This window comes from Coregonus lavaretus, assembly GCF_964263955.1.
Source record: "Coregonus lavaretus genome assembly, contig: HAP1_SCAFFOLD_123, whole genome shotgun sequence".
In the NCBI taxonomy this organism is placed as follows: Eukaryota; Metazoa; Chordata; class Actinopteri; order Salmoniformes; family Salmonidae; genus Coregonus; species Coregonus lavaretus.
The window spans coordinates 715,340-732,024 of record NW_028165834.1 but is presented as its reverse complement, the minus strand read 5'-3'; the positions used below and the strand labels follow the sequence as shown (position 1 = coordinate 732,024).

At 48.4% G+C, this 16,685-nt stretch overlaps 1 protein-coding gene across 1 annotated transcript in view; it reads right to left on the bottom strand.

The window, feature by feature from the left end:
• Nucleotides 1–3,400: 3,400 nt before the first annotated feature.
• Nucleotides 3,401–16,685, bottom strand: part of LOC311115432 (uncharacterized protein) — a 35,526-nt gene continuing 22,241 nt past the window's right edge. Inside the window, exons 29-57 of the mRNA XM_084190609.1 lie at nt 15,668–15,828; nt 15,372–15,541; nt 15,060–15,241; nt 14,702–14,864; nt 14,347–14,589; nt 13,634–13,866; nt 13,436–13,552; nt 13,220–13,240; nt 12,592–12,828; nt 12,200–12,379; nt 11,910–12,062; nt 11,625–11,798; nt 10,545–11,462; nt 9,413–9,583; nt 9,110–9,287; nt 8,690–9,018; nt 8,351–8,453; nt 8,021–8,214; nt 7,737–7,949; nt 7,475–7,645; nt 7,118–7,317; nt 6,140–7,025; nt 5,789–5,992; nt 5,427–5,609; nt 5,058–5,284; nt 4,864–4,946; nt 4,627–4,762; nt 4,367–4,500; nt 3,401–3,682 (exon numbers count right to left, since the gene is read on the bottom strand). Coding sequence (XP_084046735.1) covers nt 3,639–3,682; nt 4,367–4,500; nt 4,627–4,762; nt 4,864–4,946; nt 5,058–5,284; nt 5,427–5,609; nt 5,789–5,992; nt 6,140–7,025; nt 7,118–7,317; nt 7,475–7,645; nt 7,737–7,949; nt 8,021–8,214; nt 8,351–8,453; nt 8,690–9,018; nt 9,110–9,287; nt 9,413–9,583; nt 10,545–11,462; nt 11,625–11,798; nt 11,910–12,062; nt 12,200–12,379; nt 12,592–12,828; nt 13,220–13,240; nt 13,436–13,552; nt 13,634–13,866; nt 14,347–14,589; nt 14,702–14,864; nt 15,060–15,241; nt 15,372–15,541; nt 15,668–15,828 — 6,408 coding nt within the window. The 3' untranslated portion in view covers nt 3,401–3,638. The remainder of the gene's footprint in view (nt 3,683–4,366; nt 4,501–4,626; nt 4,763–4,863; nt 4,947–5,057; nt 5,285–5,426; nt 5,610–5,788; nt 5,993–6,139; nt 7,026–7,117; nt 7,318–7,474; nt 7,646–7,736; nt 7,950–8,020; nt 8,215–8,350; nt 8,454–8,689; nt 9,019–9,109; nt 9,288–9,412; nt 9,584–10,544; nt 11,463–11,624; nt 11,799–11,909; nt 12,063–12,199; nt 12,380–12,591; nt 12,829–13,219; nt 13,241–13,435; nt 13,553–13,633; nt 13,867–14,346; nt 14,590–14,701; nt 14,865–15,059; nt 15,242–15,371; nt 15,542–15,667; nt 15,829–16,685) is intronic.

The following is a 16,685-nucleotide window of genomic DNA, read 5'->3' as shown; positions in this document are numbered from 1 at the left end:
AAAACAACGTTGGAAGTGGCTTATGGTAGAGAAATTAAGATTCAGTCCTCTGGCAACAGCTCTGGTGGACATTCCTGCAGTCAGCATTCCAATTGCACGCTCCCTCAAAACTTAAGACATCTGTGGCATTGTGTTGTGACAAAACTGCTAATATTGTCCTAAGCACAAGGTGCACCTGTGTAATGATCATGCTGTTTAATAAGCTTCTTGATATGCCACACCTGTCAGGTGGATGGATTATCTTGGCAAAGGAGAAATGCTCACTAACAGGGATGTAAACAAATGTGTGCACAGAATCTTGTGCGCATGGAACATTTCTGGGATCTTTTATTTCGGCTCATGAAACATAGGACCAACACTTTACATGTTGCGTTTATATTTTAGTTCAGTATATTTCTCCACTCCAGTTCCAGAGACAAAATTAAAAATGTTTCTATAATTTTACTGCAAGACATGGATAATTCTGCAGGAGTTCATATTATATTACGGTACATGTGAGCGGTTAAAGGCACAGTCAGTGTCCATATTTCAGTTACTATTCCATTTAACCCATATTAACTTAAATTAGGAATATTCTGCTTATTCATGTATACAGGGATACTGGTGAGCGGGATATCAAAGGTGCATGTAAACAGCTTATCCGGAATAAGGCCTTAAAGCAGGATATGAGCTACTATCCAGAATACTGTACATTTTACATTTTAGTCATTTAGCAGATGCTCTTATCCAGAGTGACTTACAGTTAGCGAGTGCATACATTTTCATACTGCCCCCCCGTGGGAATCGAACCCACAACCCTGGCATTGCAAACGCCATGCTCTACCAACTGAGCTACACGGGACCTGTACGCATGTAAACGTGGTCATTGGTTAGTCTAGTGTGGAACTGGCGGTCAGCTGGTACCTCCTACCTTGTATGCCCAAATTATTACATAATGTAATGGGCATCTCAGTGATTTAAGCCCCAGATGAACCAACTGATTTTGTTGCTGATTATATATACAGCTCTGGAAAAAATTAAGAAACCACTGCAAATGTTTCTTAAATCAGCATCTCTACATGTATGACAGCCATTCCATTCCAGTGTCTGTTGAATTCCAACACAGGCACACCTCATTCTACTGAATTAGGTACTGATTAGGTGATCATCTGAACTAAATCTTATTTAACGAGGAAAAGTATAAAAACCACTGCTGTGGTCATCACTATCCTCTTGCAATAGGACCAGCTGGATGGCAAAAACTGTGCTAATAGTACCTCAAAAGTAATATTAATCAAAAAATAACTATTGACCATGCCAAAACAGTTGAAAAGGAACGTTTTGAGTGAGGAAAAGAAGGGTTCAATTCTGGTTTTACTGGCAGAGGGATACAGTGAGCGTCAGGTTGCTTCCATCCTTAAAATTTCAAAGACGGCGGTTCATATGAACAAGGTCAAGCAGCAGACATTGGGGACAACAAAGCTACAGATCGGCAGAGAGCGAAAACGACTCTCTACTGACCGGGATGACCGCCAACTCATTCGAATGTCACTGAACAACCGTAGGATGACATCAAGTGACCTACAAAAAGAATGGCAAACTACAGCTGGGGTGAAGTGCATGGCGAAGACGGTTCGAAACAGTCTCCTAGGGGCAGGGCTGAAGTCGTGCAAAGCTAGAAAAAAGCCCTTCATCAATGAGAAGCAAAGAAGAGCCAAACTGAGGTTTGCAAAAGACCATAAGGATTGGACCGTAGAGGACTGGAGTAAGGTCATCTTCTCTGATGAGTCCAATTTTCAGCTTTGCCCAACACCTGGTCGTCTAATGGTTAGACGGAGACCTGGAGAGGCCTACAAGCCACAGTGTCTCGCACCCACTGTGAAATTTGGTGGAGGATCGGTGATGATCTGGGGGTGCTTCAGCAAGGCTGGAATCGGGCAGATTTGTCTTTGTGAAGGACGCATGAATCAAGCCACGTACAAGGTTGTCCTGGAAGAAAACATACTTCCTTTTGTGCTGACATTGTTCCCCAACTCTGAGGATTGGTTTTTCCAGCAGGACAATGCGCCATGCCACACAGCCAGGTATCTCAAGGTGTGGATGGAGGACCAACAGATCAAGACCATGTCATGGCCAGCCCAATCTCCAGACCTGAACCCCATTGAAAACTTCTGGAATGTGATCAAGAGGAAGATGGATGGTCACAAGCCATCAAACAAAGCAGAGACTGGTGGAGAGCATGCCAAGACGCATGTAAGCTGTGATTGAAAATCAGGGTTATTCCACCAAATATTGATTTCTGAACTCTTCTTAAGTTAAAACATTAGTATTGTGTTGTTTAAAAATGAACATTAACTTATTTTCTTTGCATTATTCGAGGTCTGACAACACTGCATCTTTTGTTATTTTGACCAGTTGTCATTTTCTGCAAATAAATGCTCTAAATGACAATCTTTTTATTTGGAATTTGGGAGAAATGTTGTCAGTAGTTTATAGAATAAAACAACATTTTTAATTTTTACCCAAACACATACCTATAAATAGTAAAACCAGAGAAACTGATAATTTTGCAGTGGTCTCTTAATTTTTTCCACAGCTGTATATATATATATATATATATATATATATATATATATATATATATATATATATATATATATATATATATATATATATATATATATATATATATAGAGAGAGAGATAGACAGACAATTTCTATACTATATTAGAATGTGTTATATATAATTACCAGAGCACCAATACATGGCATATCAGTGATTTGACCCCTAGGTGAACTGCCATGATATGCAGTGTAACTAAAGACATAACTACCAAAGATTTAACTGGTTATTAAGATTATAGTTTCCCCCTTCTGTGAAACTGCTGTCAAACTACACTGGACTGGAATGACCGGTCTAAAAGAAGAACTAGCCTACTTAGTAGTTACTATTTTCCTTGCAGGTCTCATTTTGAGTTGGTAATTACATGTGAGTCTAAAGCTCCCCAGAACTAATCATCAGTGTTAATGAATGATTAACAAAGTAAAATGTAGGGGTGTTTGTATTAGTGTCTTCACCAAACCACCATCAGTTTTTGATCAACCCCATAATCTAACAATACTGTAAGTATTGCTTTAGGTCTGTGCATGTCTGATGCTGCCTATGTTCGGCCCTGCCTTAAAAAGATACACACCCAATGCTCAAGTCAGGTAATCACATAATACAAATATTTATTGATTTTGTAGAAATGGTGATCTATAAAAAAAATAAAATAATTGACAAAACATGTTCACCAGCTTTGATCTATAGCTCGGAATTCCAGTGCGAAACGTTACACATTTATCCACATGTGAAACTAACAAATATTAACAACCGCGAACATATATACAGAATCAGAGATAAACTTGTATAAAACTCAGGTAGAAAAATAGCGATCTAATACTTTCTTAGGAGTTCTTCTTATAACTCGGAGGTTGACAGTAGAAATATCTGTGTAGAAAAAAACGAATCTTAAAAAAATAATTTATGTCTTTTAAAAAATCTAACGTTCTAAATCAGATAATAGACAAATACATTCCCTTGTATATTTGAACACAAAGATGGATCATAAGGATGTTGGATTGAAAGGAGGCATTCATACATTGCTTCATTCCTTCCTTCAGCGGTCAGACTTCTTGTGGTAGGAGAGAAGAGATGGAGAGTCTGGAGGAGAGAGAAAACAATGTGTCAGAACCAGATAAAAGAGCAACACACACACAATCTCTCTCTCTCACAAACAAACAAATGAACACTCAGGTGCCTGTGAAAAACACCCCCAGTACAGAAGAAAACTATTCAATGGACCATTGTCCATTTCAGAATGGCTATGTAGTGACTATCCACACGTGCCTGCTTACACCAAATTGTGCCCTACCCTGAGACATCCTGGTACTTGTAGTTTGTTCAGTACGGTGAGGGTGATGTGGGGAGATATTAACGAAGCAGTGTATTCTGGTACTTGTAGTTAGGTCTTCACCTGGGCCGTACAGGTAGATGGGGGACAGACAGCTGAGGTACAACCATGTCCTGTTCTCTTGCAGCCACCGCTGCCGATAGCCAATCATATCAGAGGAACTTGGAGGCGGGGCTAAGTAAGCGCTGCTAACTGGGTCAGGAGATGGGATTGGAGGTGGTGAGATTGAATGATCAGTTTGTCAGAGAGGAAGTGTGTCCATGGTAACAATGCCGTCCCCTAACCCGGGGGATTGTGGGTAGTGGACTTGCCGTGGTACGATGCCATCACCAAGCTAAAGCCCCTCTTTCTTCCTGTCACCTCTGATCTCCCCCATCTCATTCAGTGAGTGTGTGCTCAACCAGTATGTGCAACCAGTGTGTGTGTGTGTGTACCTGGCCGTGCAGCCCCCAGGCGTTGCTGTACGTTCTCCAGGTGGTGGATGTAGTCTGTCAGAGACCGCTCTGCATCCTGGGACAGAACACTGGACGGAGCACGCTCAGAGGACAGGACCGGGTTGGAATACACTCTAGGGGGAAGAGGAGAGGAAGAGAGGGGAGAATAAGAGAGAAGAGGAGAGGAGAGAACAGGTAGAAAAGGAAAGAAATGAAATATCAAGGTATGTCGTTAGAGTTTACTATGGAAGGAGCAGTACCGGTTGTGCAGCCTGAAGGGTGATTTCATTGGTGGAACTAGAGGTGAGGCCACGCCCTTATGGTTAGGGCTGCTGTCTCTAGTGGGTGGAGAGGAGTTGTGTGGCTGCTGCTGCCTCAAAACCTCAGTTCTGGAAGCTGAGAGAAATAGAAAGGTTACACTGAGCTGTCGATGTCCCTTACCTGTGTGACGTTGGTAATCCTACCTTCATAGCTCTGGCTGTCTGTCTCATACGCACCTGTGCTATGTCCGTTGACAGTGACAGTTGTCGTAACTCCTCTCCTGACGACTCTCTGCCACTTCCTGGTCAGGAACTTCAGTCTGGAGGAGAAGGACAGGGAAGGGTTAACATGCATAACACAAAGACCCATAGCTTTAACATTGAACACCCACCCACACACGACCAACCCAACACCCTCACACCCAACCCACCGTGAGATGGCGATGACAGCTCGTACTGCAGCTCTGAAGCGTGAGAGGGGAGAGTGTGTGTGGGCGTGGGGGGGCGAGGGGTGCGCCCCCATCCGGGCGATGAGACAGAGGGTTGCCTGTTCACAGTCCTGGAAGCCCCCCAGTAGCAGCAGGAGGTAGCGCTTCTGGTAGACCAGAGACTTCCTAAAGCTCTCAGCCCGCAGGTAGCGCTCATACAGTCGCTGGAACTAGAGGGGGGCCAGCGACAGAAACACAGGGTTAAAGGGAAGTCAAGACAAGGGACTTTACACCAGGGGATCCATGGGGACTTTCTGCCCAGAGGTTGAGTGTGTGTGCGCGAGTGAGTTTGTTCGTTTGCGTGTATCTCACCTTGCTGTTGCTGAGGTCAGTGCTGGGCCTGTTTTCAATCTCTGCCTGTCGTAGCTGTCGTTCCAGACAGGACAGGGTGTGTTTCAGGTTAACCCTTTCCTGACTCAGCTCCTTCACACGGGCCGACAGGTCAGAGTTCTCCCTCAACAACCTCTCCACCAGCGCCGAGGAAGAGGAGGAAGACTGCAGGGAGAGACAGAAATTGGTTATCACGGTCCTTATCAAACTCATTTATTGTAGTCACAAATCCCCCAAAACAGCATAAATACATTTAAAAAACTGACGTCTAGCTTGTCTCCAGTGCTTCATGTTGCTATGCATGGGCTTTGCTATGACCAGCCATTTAAACAGCGCTCTGGTACCTGGTGGTTGTATAGGGCTGGGCTGGTCTGGTCTGGCCCAGTCGAGGTGCTGTTCTTGGGTTGGAGTGGGCTGGAGTTGTACTGGTGTCGGTTGGACAGTCTCTCTGTAGCCATCTCTCTCTCCTCCCTCTCCAGCTCAGCCAGAGTCTGCTGGAGATCTCTCATCCTCTGCTGGTCCTGCTGCCGCAATAACTCCAATTCACACTGCAGAGAGAAAGAGAAAGAGAGAGAGAGAGAGAGAGAGAGAAAGAACACAGGAGAGTAAATAAGAAAGATGGTATATAAGTGGCTGAGACACTGTTGTATTACCAGTCAGACAGGCAATGACAAAATGTTGTGTGTAAATCTCACCAGTTTGTTGCTTGTCCTCTCGTGTCGCCTCTCTCTCTCTGTCTGCTCCTGTCTCTCCTTCCTCCTCTCCCTCTCCCTCTGTTCCTCCTGCTCTCTCCCCTTCTCATTGACCAATCGAATCCTCTCCCTCAGCTCGTTGAGCTCCGCCCCTAAGCGACCAGAACGCTCTCTCTCCATCTCCAATGCACGACTAGCCTCCTGCTTCTGCTCCTTGAGTGTCTCCATAGTAACTCGGAGGCGGGCTGCAGCATCCTGATCTCTCTGTGCCTCCTTACTCCTCTTCCTCTCTTCCTCCTCTACTCTCCTCCGGTTCTGCAGAAGTTCCGCCCTCAGCCCGTCTGTCACGGTGGCTAGCTCCTCCCCCTGCCTCCTCTCCTGCTCCAGCTGAGAGCGGAGCTCCGAGATGAACTTCCTGTCTCGGGACGCATCCGCTTCCTGTCTGCGTGTGATGTCATCGAGACGCCGGGCAGAGCGCTCGCGTTCCTCCTCCAGTTCCTTCATGTGTGCGTCGGCTAGGCGGGACTCAGCCTCTTTCAGGAAGTGTTCCAGCCGACTCTTTTCCTGTGACTGGAAAGTGTCAAGTTGCCGGGTGGAACGGGCGCACTCCTCCTCGAGCTCCTTGTGGGCATCGGCTAGCCGTGTGTCGAGCTGTGATTGGAGGAGGTGGCCGCGGGAGAGTTCTATCTGGAGTTCCTGTCGGAGGTTACTGGAGGTCGTCCTCTCCTGGTCCAGCTGACCCCTCAGGGTCACGACCTCTGATCTCTGCTGCTCCTCCTCCTTCTCCCGGAGGTGTGTGTGAGTTCTCTCCTGGTCCAGCTCCTGCTGTAGCTGCTGGACTCTGGTCTGCTCCCTCCTTACAGCCTCCTCACACTCCTCTATACACAGCCTGGGAGAGGACACACACATCAGTATTTATTTATGTGTGTGTGTGCATACGAGAATGTATGTGTGTGTGTGCGTGTGCGTGCGTGCGTGTACCCGAGTTTGTGGATCTCGTTGTGTAGTTCTTGCTGGGTGCTGTGGGAGGAGTTAAGTCGTTCGCTGCTCTCCTCTAGTTCCGCCCTCAGCCTGGATAACACCTCCCCTTTAGATGACTCCTCCCCCTGGGAGAGCTGCAGCTGCAGACCGTGTCTGTCTGCAGAGAGCAGACGCTCCACCACAACACGCTGCTGCTCCTCCTGGAGAGATGAGGGAGAGCGAGGGAGGGGAGAGAGAAGGATAGCTTAATTTTTTTGACCCTTTCAATTAAGCTAAGCAGATACAATGAAGATGTTTTACAGTATACAGGAGTGCCTTAGTGGAGACCACTCCAAACACGCTCGTGCAAACACACACCTGTCTCTGTAGCAGTGTTTCCAGCTGACGAAGGAGGTGGGTGGAGTCTATCTCAGGGCGGGAGGAGAGGAAGGCCTGCAGCTCAGAGCGAAGCCCCGCCCTCTCACAGTCAAGCACACCCCTTACTGCAGCCTGCAGCCCTCTGCTCCAACCAGCATCCACAGAGTTCTCCTGTTAAACACACACAGGAGGGTCAGTATGCACACATGCAGAAGTTAAGCACACATCTCACACACACATCTCACACACACACACCCCTTACCGGTCTCTGTGCCATCCTACAGAGCAATTCTCTCAGAGCGATGACAGTTTCCTGTAACGCCCTCTTCTCCTGCTCCCAGCCCATTGGAGGAGCTTTAGAGTCTGACTGACAGATCGTCTGGTCCAATGAGAGGTGGTTAGAGGAGGAGGGGGCGTTACGCTGGGAGAGGGCGAGAACCCTGCAGCTCTCCTGGTACACTCTCTTCAACAAACCCTGGAAACACACCCACAGTTTGGTATAGGGTTCATTTGTAACATTTAAGGTGTGTATGTGTGTGTTCATACCTGCAGTTCAGGAGACAACAGTTCGTCGCTGTAGCTCATACTACCGGCGGCGCTGTCGGTGTGTGTGTTGTCGGTGTGTGTGTTGGTTGCGGGGTTCATGCCTCGACAATGCAGGTACTCCAAGAACTGAGCGTCCAGCCTCTCGGTCTGCTCCAACTCTACCTTGAGTCTTACACCGAGCTCTGAACTGACATCTACAGAGAGAGAGAGAGAGAGAGAGTGAGAGAGAGGGAAGAGAGAGAGAGGGAAGAGAGAGAGAGGGAAGAGAGAGAAGTTAGACACATGAACACAGACAGACAGACCAACAAAATGACAGACAAACAGACTTACTGCTGCCATATCCGTCACTGGCCCACTCCGGGGCGGACAGAGAGGAGGCGGAGCCAAGAGATGAGGGAGGGGCCGTCAGGTCCAGGGCTTCCAGCTCATGCACCTGACAGCAGAGAGAGAGAGGTTTAACAGATACTACCAGTCAAAAGTTTGGACACACCTACTCATTCAAGGGTTTTTCTTTTTTTAAACTATTTTTTACATTGTAGAATAATAGTGAAGACATCAAAACTATGAAATAACACATATGGAATCATGTAGTAACCAAGTAGGTGTGTCCAAACTTTTGACTGGCACTGTATGTGTGTATGTGGACACTTTTCCCAACATCCCACCCACCTTGTCAGCGTCCATTGAGTCCAACATGGAGAGGTTGTCCGAGGCAGAGATGGACCCAGGGGAGCGGGTGCTGTGTGTGCCCAGCTCTGGGCTGATTGTCCCTGGGCAGGGCTGGTCTTGCCGTCCCCTGGGGGAGGCTTTAGCCTGGAGCTCCAGGCCTGTGCTGTTTAAAGCACTGAGGTCAGACAGTCTAGAACCGTGTAGAACAGAGTGGTGGAACCGGTCCTCTCTGGTTCTCTCCTCAGAACAGTCCAGTCGACGGAGAACCTCTGGGGAACTCAGGGACTCGTTGCGAGACACACCGTCCTCGAATCCTCGAGGTGAGACGTCTGGAGGAGGAAGATGATCACTGTCATCCAACAGCTCTGCACTCATTAGAGAAACACCATTGTCTGTGTAGCAGCTTGAATGTGTACTCACCCTTCAGTGAGTGTGTCTGTCTGTTGTGCGGGTTGCAGGTCTGTCTGAGCTGCAGCAGTTCTCGTTGCTGATAGGCCAGCTCCTCTTCCTGCACGGCTAGGTCTTCCTGTAGGCCCCGGAGCTCCGCCTTCAGATGCTGGTTATTGGTTTCCAGGTCAGCCAGGGCCCGGTCTTTGGTCTGATTGACAGGTGAATGAAACAATCAGAAAAAACAGTGTCATTTACAGTCCTTTTAAAATGTACAGTAGAAAAACCATTTTGCATGTTCAGTTTAAAATGCGCACACACACACACAGAACGTACCTGTCCCTCCTCCAGTAGTTTCTCAGCTCTCTCTGTGCTGGAGCAAAGACCCTCCTTCACAGCTGCTAACTCTGCCCCTAGGGCTTGATGCTCCGCCCCTAGTCGCCGTAGCTCCTCCTCCCTCTGTCTCAGGGCAGCGTCAGCCTTCGCCAGAGTCTCCTCAGCACACGTCTGTAAGAGAACAGCCTTCATCATCATCATGAGTATGATCAATATCAACAGCACCATCAAATATGTAATCAGTCTATTTCGCACAAAATCTTTCTTGCAACCTGTTATCCAGGGCTTTGATTCATTCAAGAACAGCATTAAAAACCCTGAAAAGACAGCACAAGAAACATGTGCAAAACACACACCAACACAAATCCCTTCCCATTCCTACACACAATATGCAGAAAATGCAGTGTATAACACTGAGCGACGAACCCTACTCAACACCATCATTATTTTCCCCAACCACAAATCTATAACAAACTGTTCACCAAGAGTGTTTAAAATAGCAACTCCCATTCCAGAACACATGGCAAGAAAATTATACTCCATTCTTCCATTTTCAGAAATAAAGTAAATAAATACCAGTGTGCAAGAACTTCACAACACGGAACTGTTTTCTGACCTCTACTGACTTCCTCTTTCTGATGAGGTCACTTCCTCTGTGAGTAACACTCTTCTGTTGGGTGCAACACATCAACATCTCGTAGTTTCTCCCTCTCTTTTACACCAGCTCTTAGTCTCTCCCTCTCTATAAATATACCATTTAGCAGATGCTTTTTCTCCAAAGACTCAGTCTCTCTTGCCCAACCTCTTTCACTCTCTCCCTCTTTAACCATAGCCAGCTGTGGTAGAGGGAGCTGAGCTGACCTAAAGTAGTGAAAGCTACTTAGACAGCGTTGCAAGTTAGGCTTAGTGAGGCTAAATTGAATGGATTTACTCAAGTTTGAATATAAACATCAAGGCAGGCTTTCAAAGCAGACAACTTAACCTTTCTGTGTCAACCTTTACCTACCAACTCATTCTACAAATAACTAATACTACTAAAGATACCACCGCTCCTACATGGCTAGAAAGAAATGTGTTTAAATTGATGCCACATGTTGAGTCAATCTGATTGGCCGACGCTGCCGCCACTTACCAGCACTTCCTTCTGAGCCTCCTCCTGGTTGGCTCGCCTCTCCTCCAGCTGACGGCTTACTTCCTGGAGACGGGCCCTCTGAGAGGTCACTTCCCGCTGGAGGCGTTCTATTTCCTCCTGGAGTCGGCACTCCCTCTTCCGCAGCGCCTCACGTTCTGACGAAAGTTCTGCTTTCGCTGTCTCGAGGGCCACGACGGTCTGTAGAACGGCTTCCGTCTCTTTCTCTCTCTCTTCATCCCTTGTTTTTAGCTCCAGGACCAGGGAGTCTAGCTGGGTTTTCTCCCCTCGCAGGGAGCTCGTCTCCTGGGCAAGAGCTTGCCAGCGAGCACTCTCCTCCACAGCTGCATCCCTCTCCTCCTCCAGCTCTTCTTTCCTGGCTCTAACCTCTTCAAGCTCAGCTTCTTTTAGATCGAGTTGTCTCTTTACCTCTTCCCCTCTTCCCCTCTCGTCCCTGAGCCTCCTCCCCATCTCCTCCCCTTGTCCTCTGTACTCTTCCTCCTGAGAGAGCAGCAGTCTCTCCATCGCCTCCTTCTCTCCCACCGTCACCTCCAGCTGCCCCTGCAGGGCCTCCACACGAGAACGGAGAGAACGAGAAGAGGAGGCGTGGAGGAGACGCATCTCCTGCTTAAGACTGTCGCCCTCTCCTCCTCTCGGTGCTCCTCTCTCTTTTTGGGGGTACTGGGGGTAGTTGGCAGGTTCCGGGCTGGGAGCAGGCGAAGGGTTAACACTGTCGCCCTCTTGTGATAGGTCGCTGACCTCGTGGTAGGCGGGGCCAAGGGTGTTTAGCTCCGCCTGTAGCGTGCTGATGACCTCGTGAAGCCGCTCCTCCTCTTCCTGCTTGTCCTGACGCACCCTGATGATGTCACAGCGGAGGTGCTCCACCTGGGAGCGCAGGTCTTCAAGTTCTGTCTCGAACGCCTGTAGAGAGACCGGGAGAATGGCTTCAAGTTCAGGCAAAAATAAGGAGAGTGCCATCGTGTGTGTAGTGTGTATTACAATGAGGTCACAGTAGTTTGAATTCTGACAGATTATGTCATTATATAACGGGGCTGGATTATGGAGGTCTGTGTGTGTGTGTACCGTGATGTCCCTGGCTGTCTCCAGCTCCAGGTCCAGCTTGTGTATCTCCTGGGTCAGGTGATCTATCTCCTCATTCTTCTCCTCTAACAGAGCAGACGGGAGACTCTCCTCCTCTCTCTCCTCCCCTTCAATCTCTCTCTCCTCCAGGCGAAAGGTAAGGGCTGAAACTGTCTCCTAAACAGAGAAAGACACAGGGGGGAGATTTAGAATACACTGGGAAAATCATTGTTGGTGTAAGAGAGGTCTAACAAGTACTAGCGTGACTGAAAACTGTAGCTGACCCACCTTGAGGGAAGCGACTTGGTCGTGTAGCTGGGTGACGGTAGCCGTGTTCTGATTGGTCAGGAGCTCCAGCTGGAGTGTGAGGTGTTTTAACTCCGCCTCTTTTATGGTCAGGTCTCTCTGAGTCTGCTCCATTTGACCAACCAACACACACACCTAGAACACCCACAAGTTAACAAATCAATCCAACCAAGCAAACTAATCTTCTCTGGCCAAAGATCTCTAAACACTAGCCAGCAGGTAGCAGTGAAGCTCTTTTAGGTCTTTCAGTAAACAAACACCCCGACACACACCTGTTGCTCCTTGTCCTGCAGGTCTTGCTGTGCGGTGTCCAACGCGTCTCGGAGAAGCTGGATGGGGTCGGGGGTGCTAGCGTTGTTGTTGTAACGGTGACGGGTCTCGTCCAGTTTAGACTGCAGCGCTGAAATCTGGAGACGATTTGACAACTGCTGCTGCTGCAACGACTCCTTATCCTGGAGGGAGAGAGAGTCATTTAGTGTGTGTGTGTGTGTGTGTGTGAGAGTGTGAGAGTGAGTGAGTGAGTGAGTGAGTGAGTGAGTGAGTGAGTGAGTGAGAGAGAGAGAGAGAGAGAGAGAGAGAGAGAGAGAGAGAGAGGAGAGAGACAGAGGAGAGAGAGAGAGACAGAGGAGAGAGAGAGAGACAGAGAGAGAGAGAGAGAGTTTACCTGTGTGAGCTCCTCTTCTCTCTGCCGAGCTCTGTGTATCTCCTGCTCCAATTGACTGACAGCTCTGCTGCTCTCTGAGCTGCTTAGCAATGCCTGTTCCAGCTCCCTAATTCGCCCAGCCAGCTTGTCAATCTCCTCATTGCGCTCGGCAACCTCGAGCTGGACCTGTTGATTGGCTGCCAGCAGGGAGGAGTGGTCTTCTGTCTTGTCCCTGATGAGGGCTTGAAGGCTCTCCACCTGGAGAAAGCAACACGGGAGGTCATGTTGGATCTGAGGGCTCCAGTTGCCAGGGTACTATGGGGTTTCCCATGTTAAGCTACACGACGGGTTTACGAAAGCCATTCCGGGTCTGCTGCAGCCACTACAACTACTGAAGCCATGCGACAGAGCAGCAATACAGAGGAATGGTAGAGAAAGGGAGAGGAGGATGATAGAGCAAGATGGAGAAGAGGGGGATGGAGAGATAGAAAGGAGATCGAAGGGGCGGCGCTCTAACGGCAGATGTATCTACAATGATTACGTAACAGTTATTCACGCAGGTGTGATCACAACACACACACACACACACGGTGGGGGCAGGCAGAGGAGTCAAGGGGGAGCTATAGGAGTCACTAGTGAGATTCCATACCTGCAGAACCAAGTCCTCAATCTACAGCATTCCATAAAATAAAACACAAAACACAGCAAACAGTCAGCAACAGGTCCATTCAACTCTTAACATTAGAAACATCCAATATCTATAATGACTCAACATCAGATATTGTCTTCAGTAAACACTGCAGTATTAAAGACGTAACGCATGCCAATACACTAAGGTAAGGATGCGTGTTTGTGTGCGTCTTACCCTCTGGCCCTTGCTGGCCCCAGCAGAGTGTCTGGCTGGCTGTCTGAGCTGAGCCTCCAGACTTCTGATCTCCTGTTGGAACTCATCCCTCTCATGCTCCCTCTCCACTGCCTGCTCCTGGAGACAGACAGAGATAAATGTGAGTGTGTGTGTGTGTGTGTTACACATCCATACGTTTCCCCAAAGCGTGACACTTACGTCGATAAACTGCCTGTTGTGTTTGAGCTGTTTCTCGAGGGCCTGGACGCGCTGCTGGAGGTCCTCTGATTGAGCCCTGTGCTGCTGCTCCGCCGTGAGGCCCTGGCTTTCCTGTTCCTCTAGCTCGGTCTCCAGAGCCCTGAGGCGCAGCGACAGTGAGCTGCGGTCTTTCTCCGCCTGCCGCTGCACACACAGCCTCTCCTGGGCCAGACGATCTGCCTCAACCAGAAGGCCTTCACACACAAAAACACAGGTGGTTAGGAACACGCATGCACACACACAAATGTTCACAAATTCTACAATGACACACACACAATCCTTCCACACATGCACTTCCTATAGATAAGGGGAAGTATAGAATTGGTCAGGGAAAAAAACCTTGACCACAAGTCATAGCAAACAAATACAACCACACAAAAAAACACACTGCATAAATCGACTCACACACTAATCACCACGCCATGGCCTCTGTCTGAGAAATGAGACGGGGCAGTTTTTAAAGCGCACAAACACAGACACACACAGGACTCTGAGCGACAAACCTGTGTCCCCCTCTATACTCTGACAGGACCCTACAGGGAGAACGGACAACTAAGAACAGGACTTAACATAACCACATACACTAAATGTACAAAAACATATGCAATATATCAAGATTATAATCAATCCCAGTTTAGTTTAAACTACAATGTCTTCTCTAACCCCTCCCTCACCCTTTTCTCTCTCTCCCAGTCCGGCGGTGAGATGGACCTTCTGGCGCAGGAGGAGACTGTGCTCCTCGCTGAGCTCCTGCAGCTGCACCCTGAGGTCCTCCAGCTCCGAGGTGAGGCCTTCCTTCTGGTGCAGCTGCGCCCGGAGGCCCTCTAGCTCCTCAACAAGCCGTTCTTCCTGAGCCTCCTTTTGTTGTAGAGATTCTTCCAGAGTTGCCTTCTCAGCCACATAGCCCTCCAACACACCTACACACACAAAGTATACACACACAGATACATGAATGCACACACAATATCCAACTGTGTTTACAAACAAAGATTCTAAAAACACATGGAGATACACAGTTTCTCTACTGACCCTCGGCCTTGTGGAGCTCCAGCTGGAGCTTGCTCTTTAGCCCCGCTTCCTGGTCCAGCTGGTCCAATACGAGCTGGTGTTGGAGCAGCATCTGGGAGGAGTCTGAACGGCCCTGGGAAAATCTCTCCTCCAGAGACAGATGGACTGAACAAGAGACCTCCAACTAGAGAGCGAGACCGAGAGAGAACGAGAGAGACAGAGAAAGAGAGAGAGAGAGACAGAGGAACACAAAGATCAGTGGCTGAGTTTCATACAAATTCAATGCATAGAATGTTGTGTTGACCCCCCCACTAACCTCTCAAGCGTTCATTGTGAACTAAGCGATGACTCTGCATACCAACAAGCTAGTGTGGGTTACCTGTGTGTTAGCGTGTGTGAGTAGCTCCAGGAGTGTGTCCACAGAGTGGCGTAGTCGGCTGCAGGCTCCCAGGGCTGCTTCCTCTCCTCCAGAGTGTGTTTGTGACTCTGCCAGAAGAAGGCTCTCACACACACGCTGAGAGAGATCCAGATCGCCTGTCGACATATCTGCTACAGAGACACCTAGTGGAGAGAGAGGAGACAGGTCAGGTATTACACACAGTTATCAGTCCTTTCTTCCCAAGCGTGTACTTGTTCACTTCCTGTCACAAATGTTTAAAGGACACAGGTACAGTTGTTAGATTCAACCCACCCGTCTCCTGATTGGTTGTTTCCTTTCCTGGCCTCTCACTCTGATCATGACCTCTGACCCCAACACACGCGCTGACACGGCGGCCAATCAGCTCCTCCATTGCCATGGTGCTCAGGACCACCTCAACCAGAACCTTCCTCAGCTTCTCATTGGCTGACTGGAGAGAGCGCCTAGGGGTCAGAGGTCAAAGTGAGAGGAGAATGACCAACAAACACTCCATAAAAAAAAACGAAGGCATTTCAAAAAATTAAGCCTACACACTCTAGTCAGGCCTACATTCATCCAGACAGCCTCACCTCTCCTCCTTGGCAGTGTGTAGGTCCTCAGTGAGCATGTTGAGGAGGTTGCCTCCCTCCTGACTCTCTCGTTCTCGCCGTTGGAGGAGTGTATCCAGGGTCTCCATCTCTGATCTCTTCCCCTCCAACTCCCCCTGTAGACTGTCCACCTCCACTCGCAACTAGAGAGAGAGAGAGAGAGAGTGTCATAGGACAGCAGGACTGATACAAAGACAGACAGAGACACATTCAAAACACAAACCTCAGTGTGTGGCTGAGAGCCAGAGAGAAGAGAAGCCAGAGACAGGAAACCAGTCATCACTAAACATGATCAGATAATCGTCCTCCCAGTCATAGATACCACAGTTGCATTCAACATCACACTCCCTTTACATAACATGACCAAAAGCAGAACCATGTGTCTCGTAATGTCCAATCAGAGAGAGAGAAAGGGACAGTCTCCATTTCCAGTCACCATTAGTTTCAGATTTGCCTGTTTAGCCTTCCAGGAAGCACTCTCACACACACGTAGAGCTACACAAACACAAACGACGGTGTAATCCTGCGTGCCTGGCAGGCAGCAGCTCTCTGCTTCAACATCAACTGAGTGGGAGTGAGTTGAAAGCTGAACTCCCTCCCTCCCTTTACCTCCCTTTACCTCCCATTTCTTCTCTCTCCCTCTGAATCCCTTTACCTCTCCTTCCCAAAGCTTTTACTTGGCTCCTCTCTTCATCTCTCCCGCAGTCTCGCTCGTTCTCTTACAATTTCATCCCTCTCTTTCTCCCTCCCTCTATGTCTAACAACCAACACTAGTTGCCTTAGCAACACCCCCCCCCCCCCCCATTATCCCTTATAATTAAGGAAGGGGGTGGGGGGTAGTTGTTGGAGCACAAATACCCCACACTACCTGATCCATGGAAACAAACACAATGGAAACACACCCCACACCCCTGGGGGGTCTAAAATAGCATTAGCATTGAACGGATTGTCTCTATGAATAAGGTTGGATAGAAAGCAGAACTGGTCATGGTTAGCATGG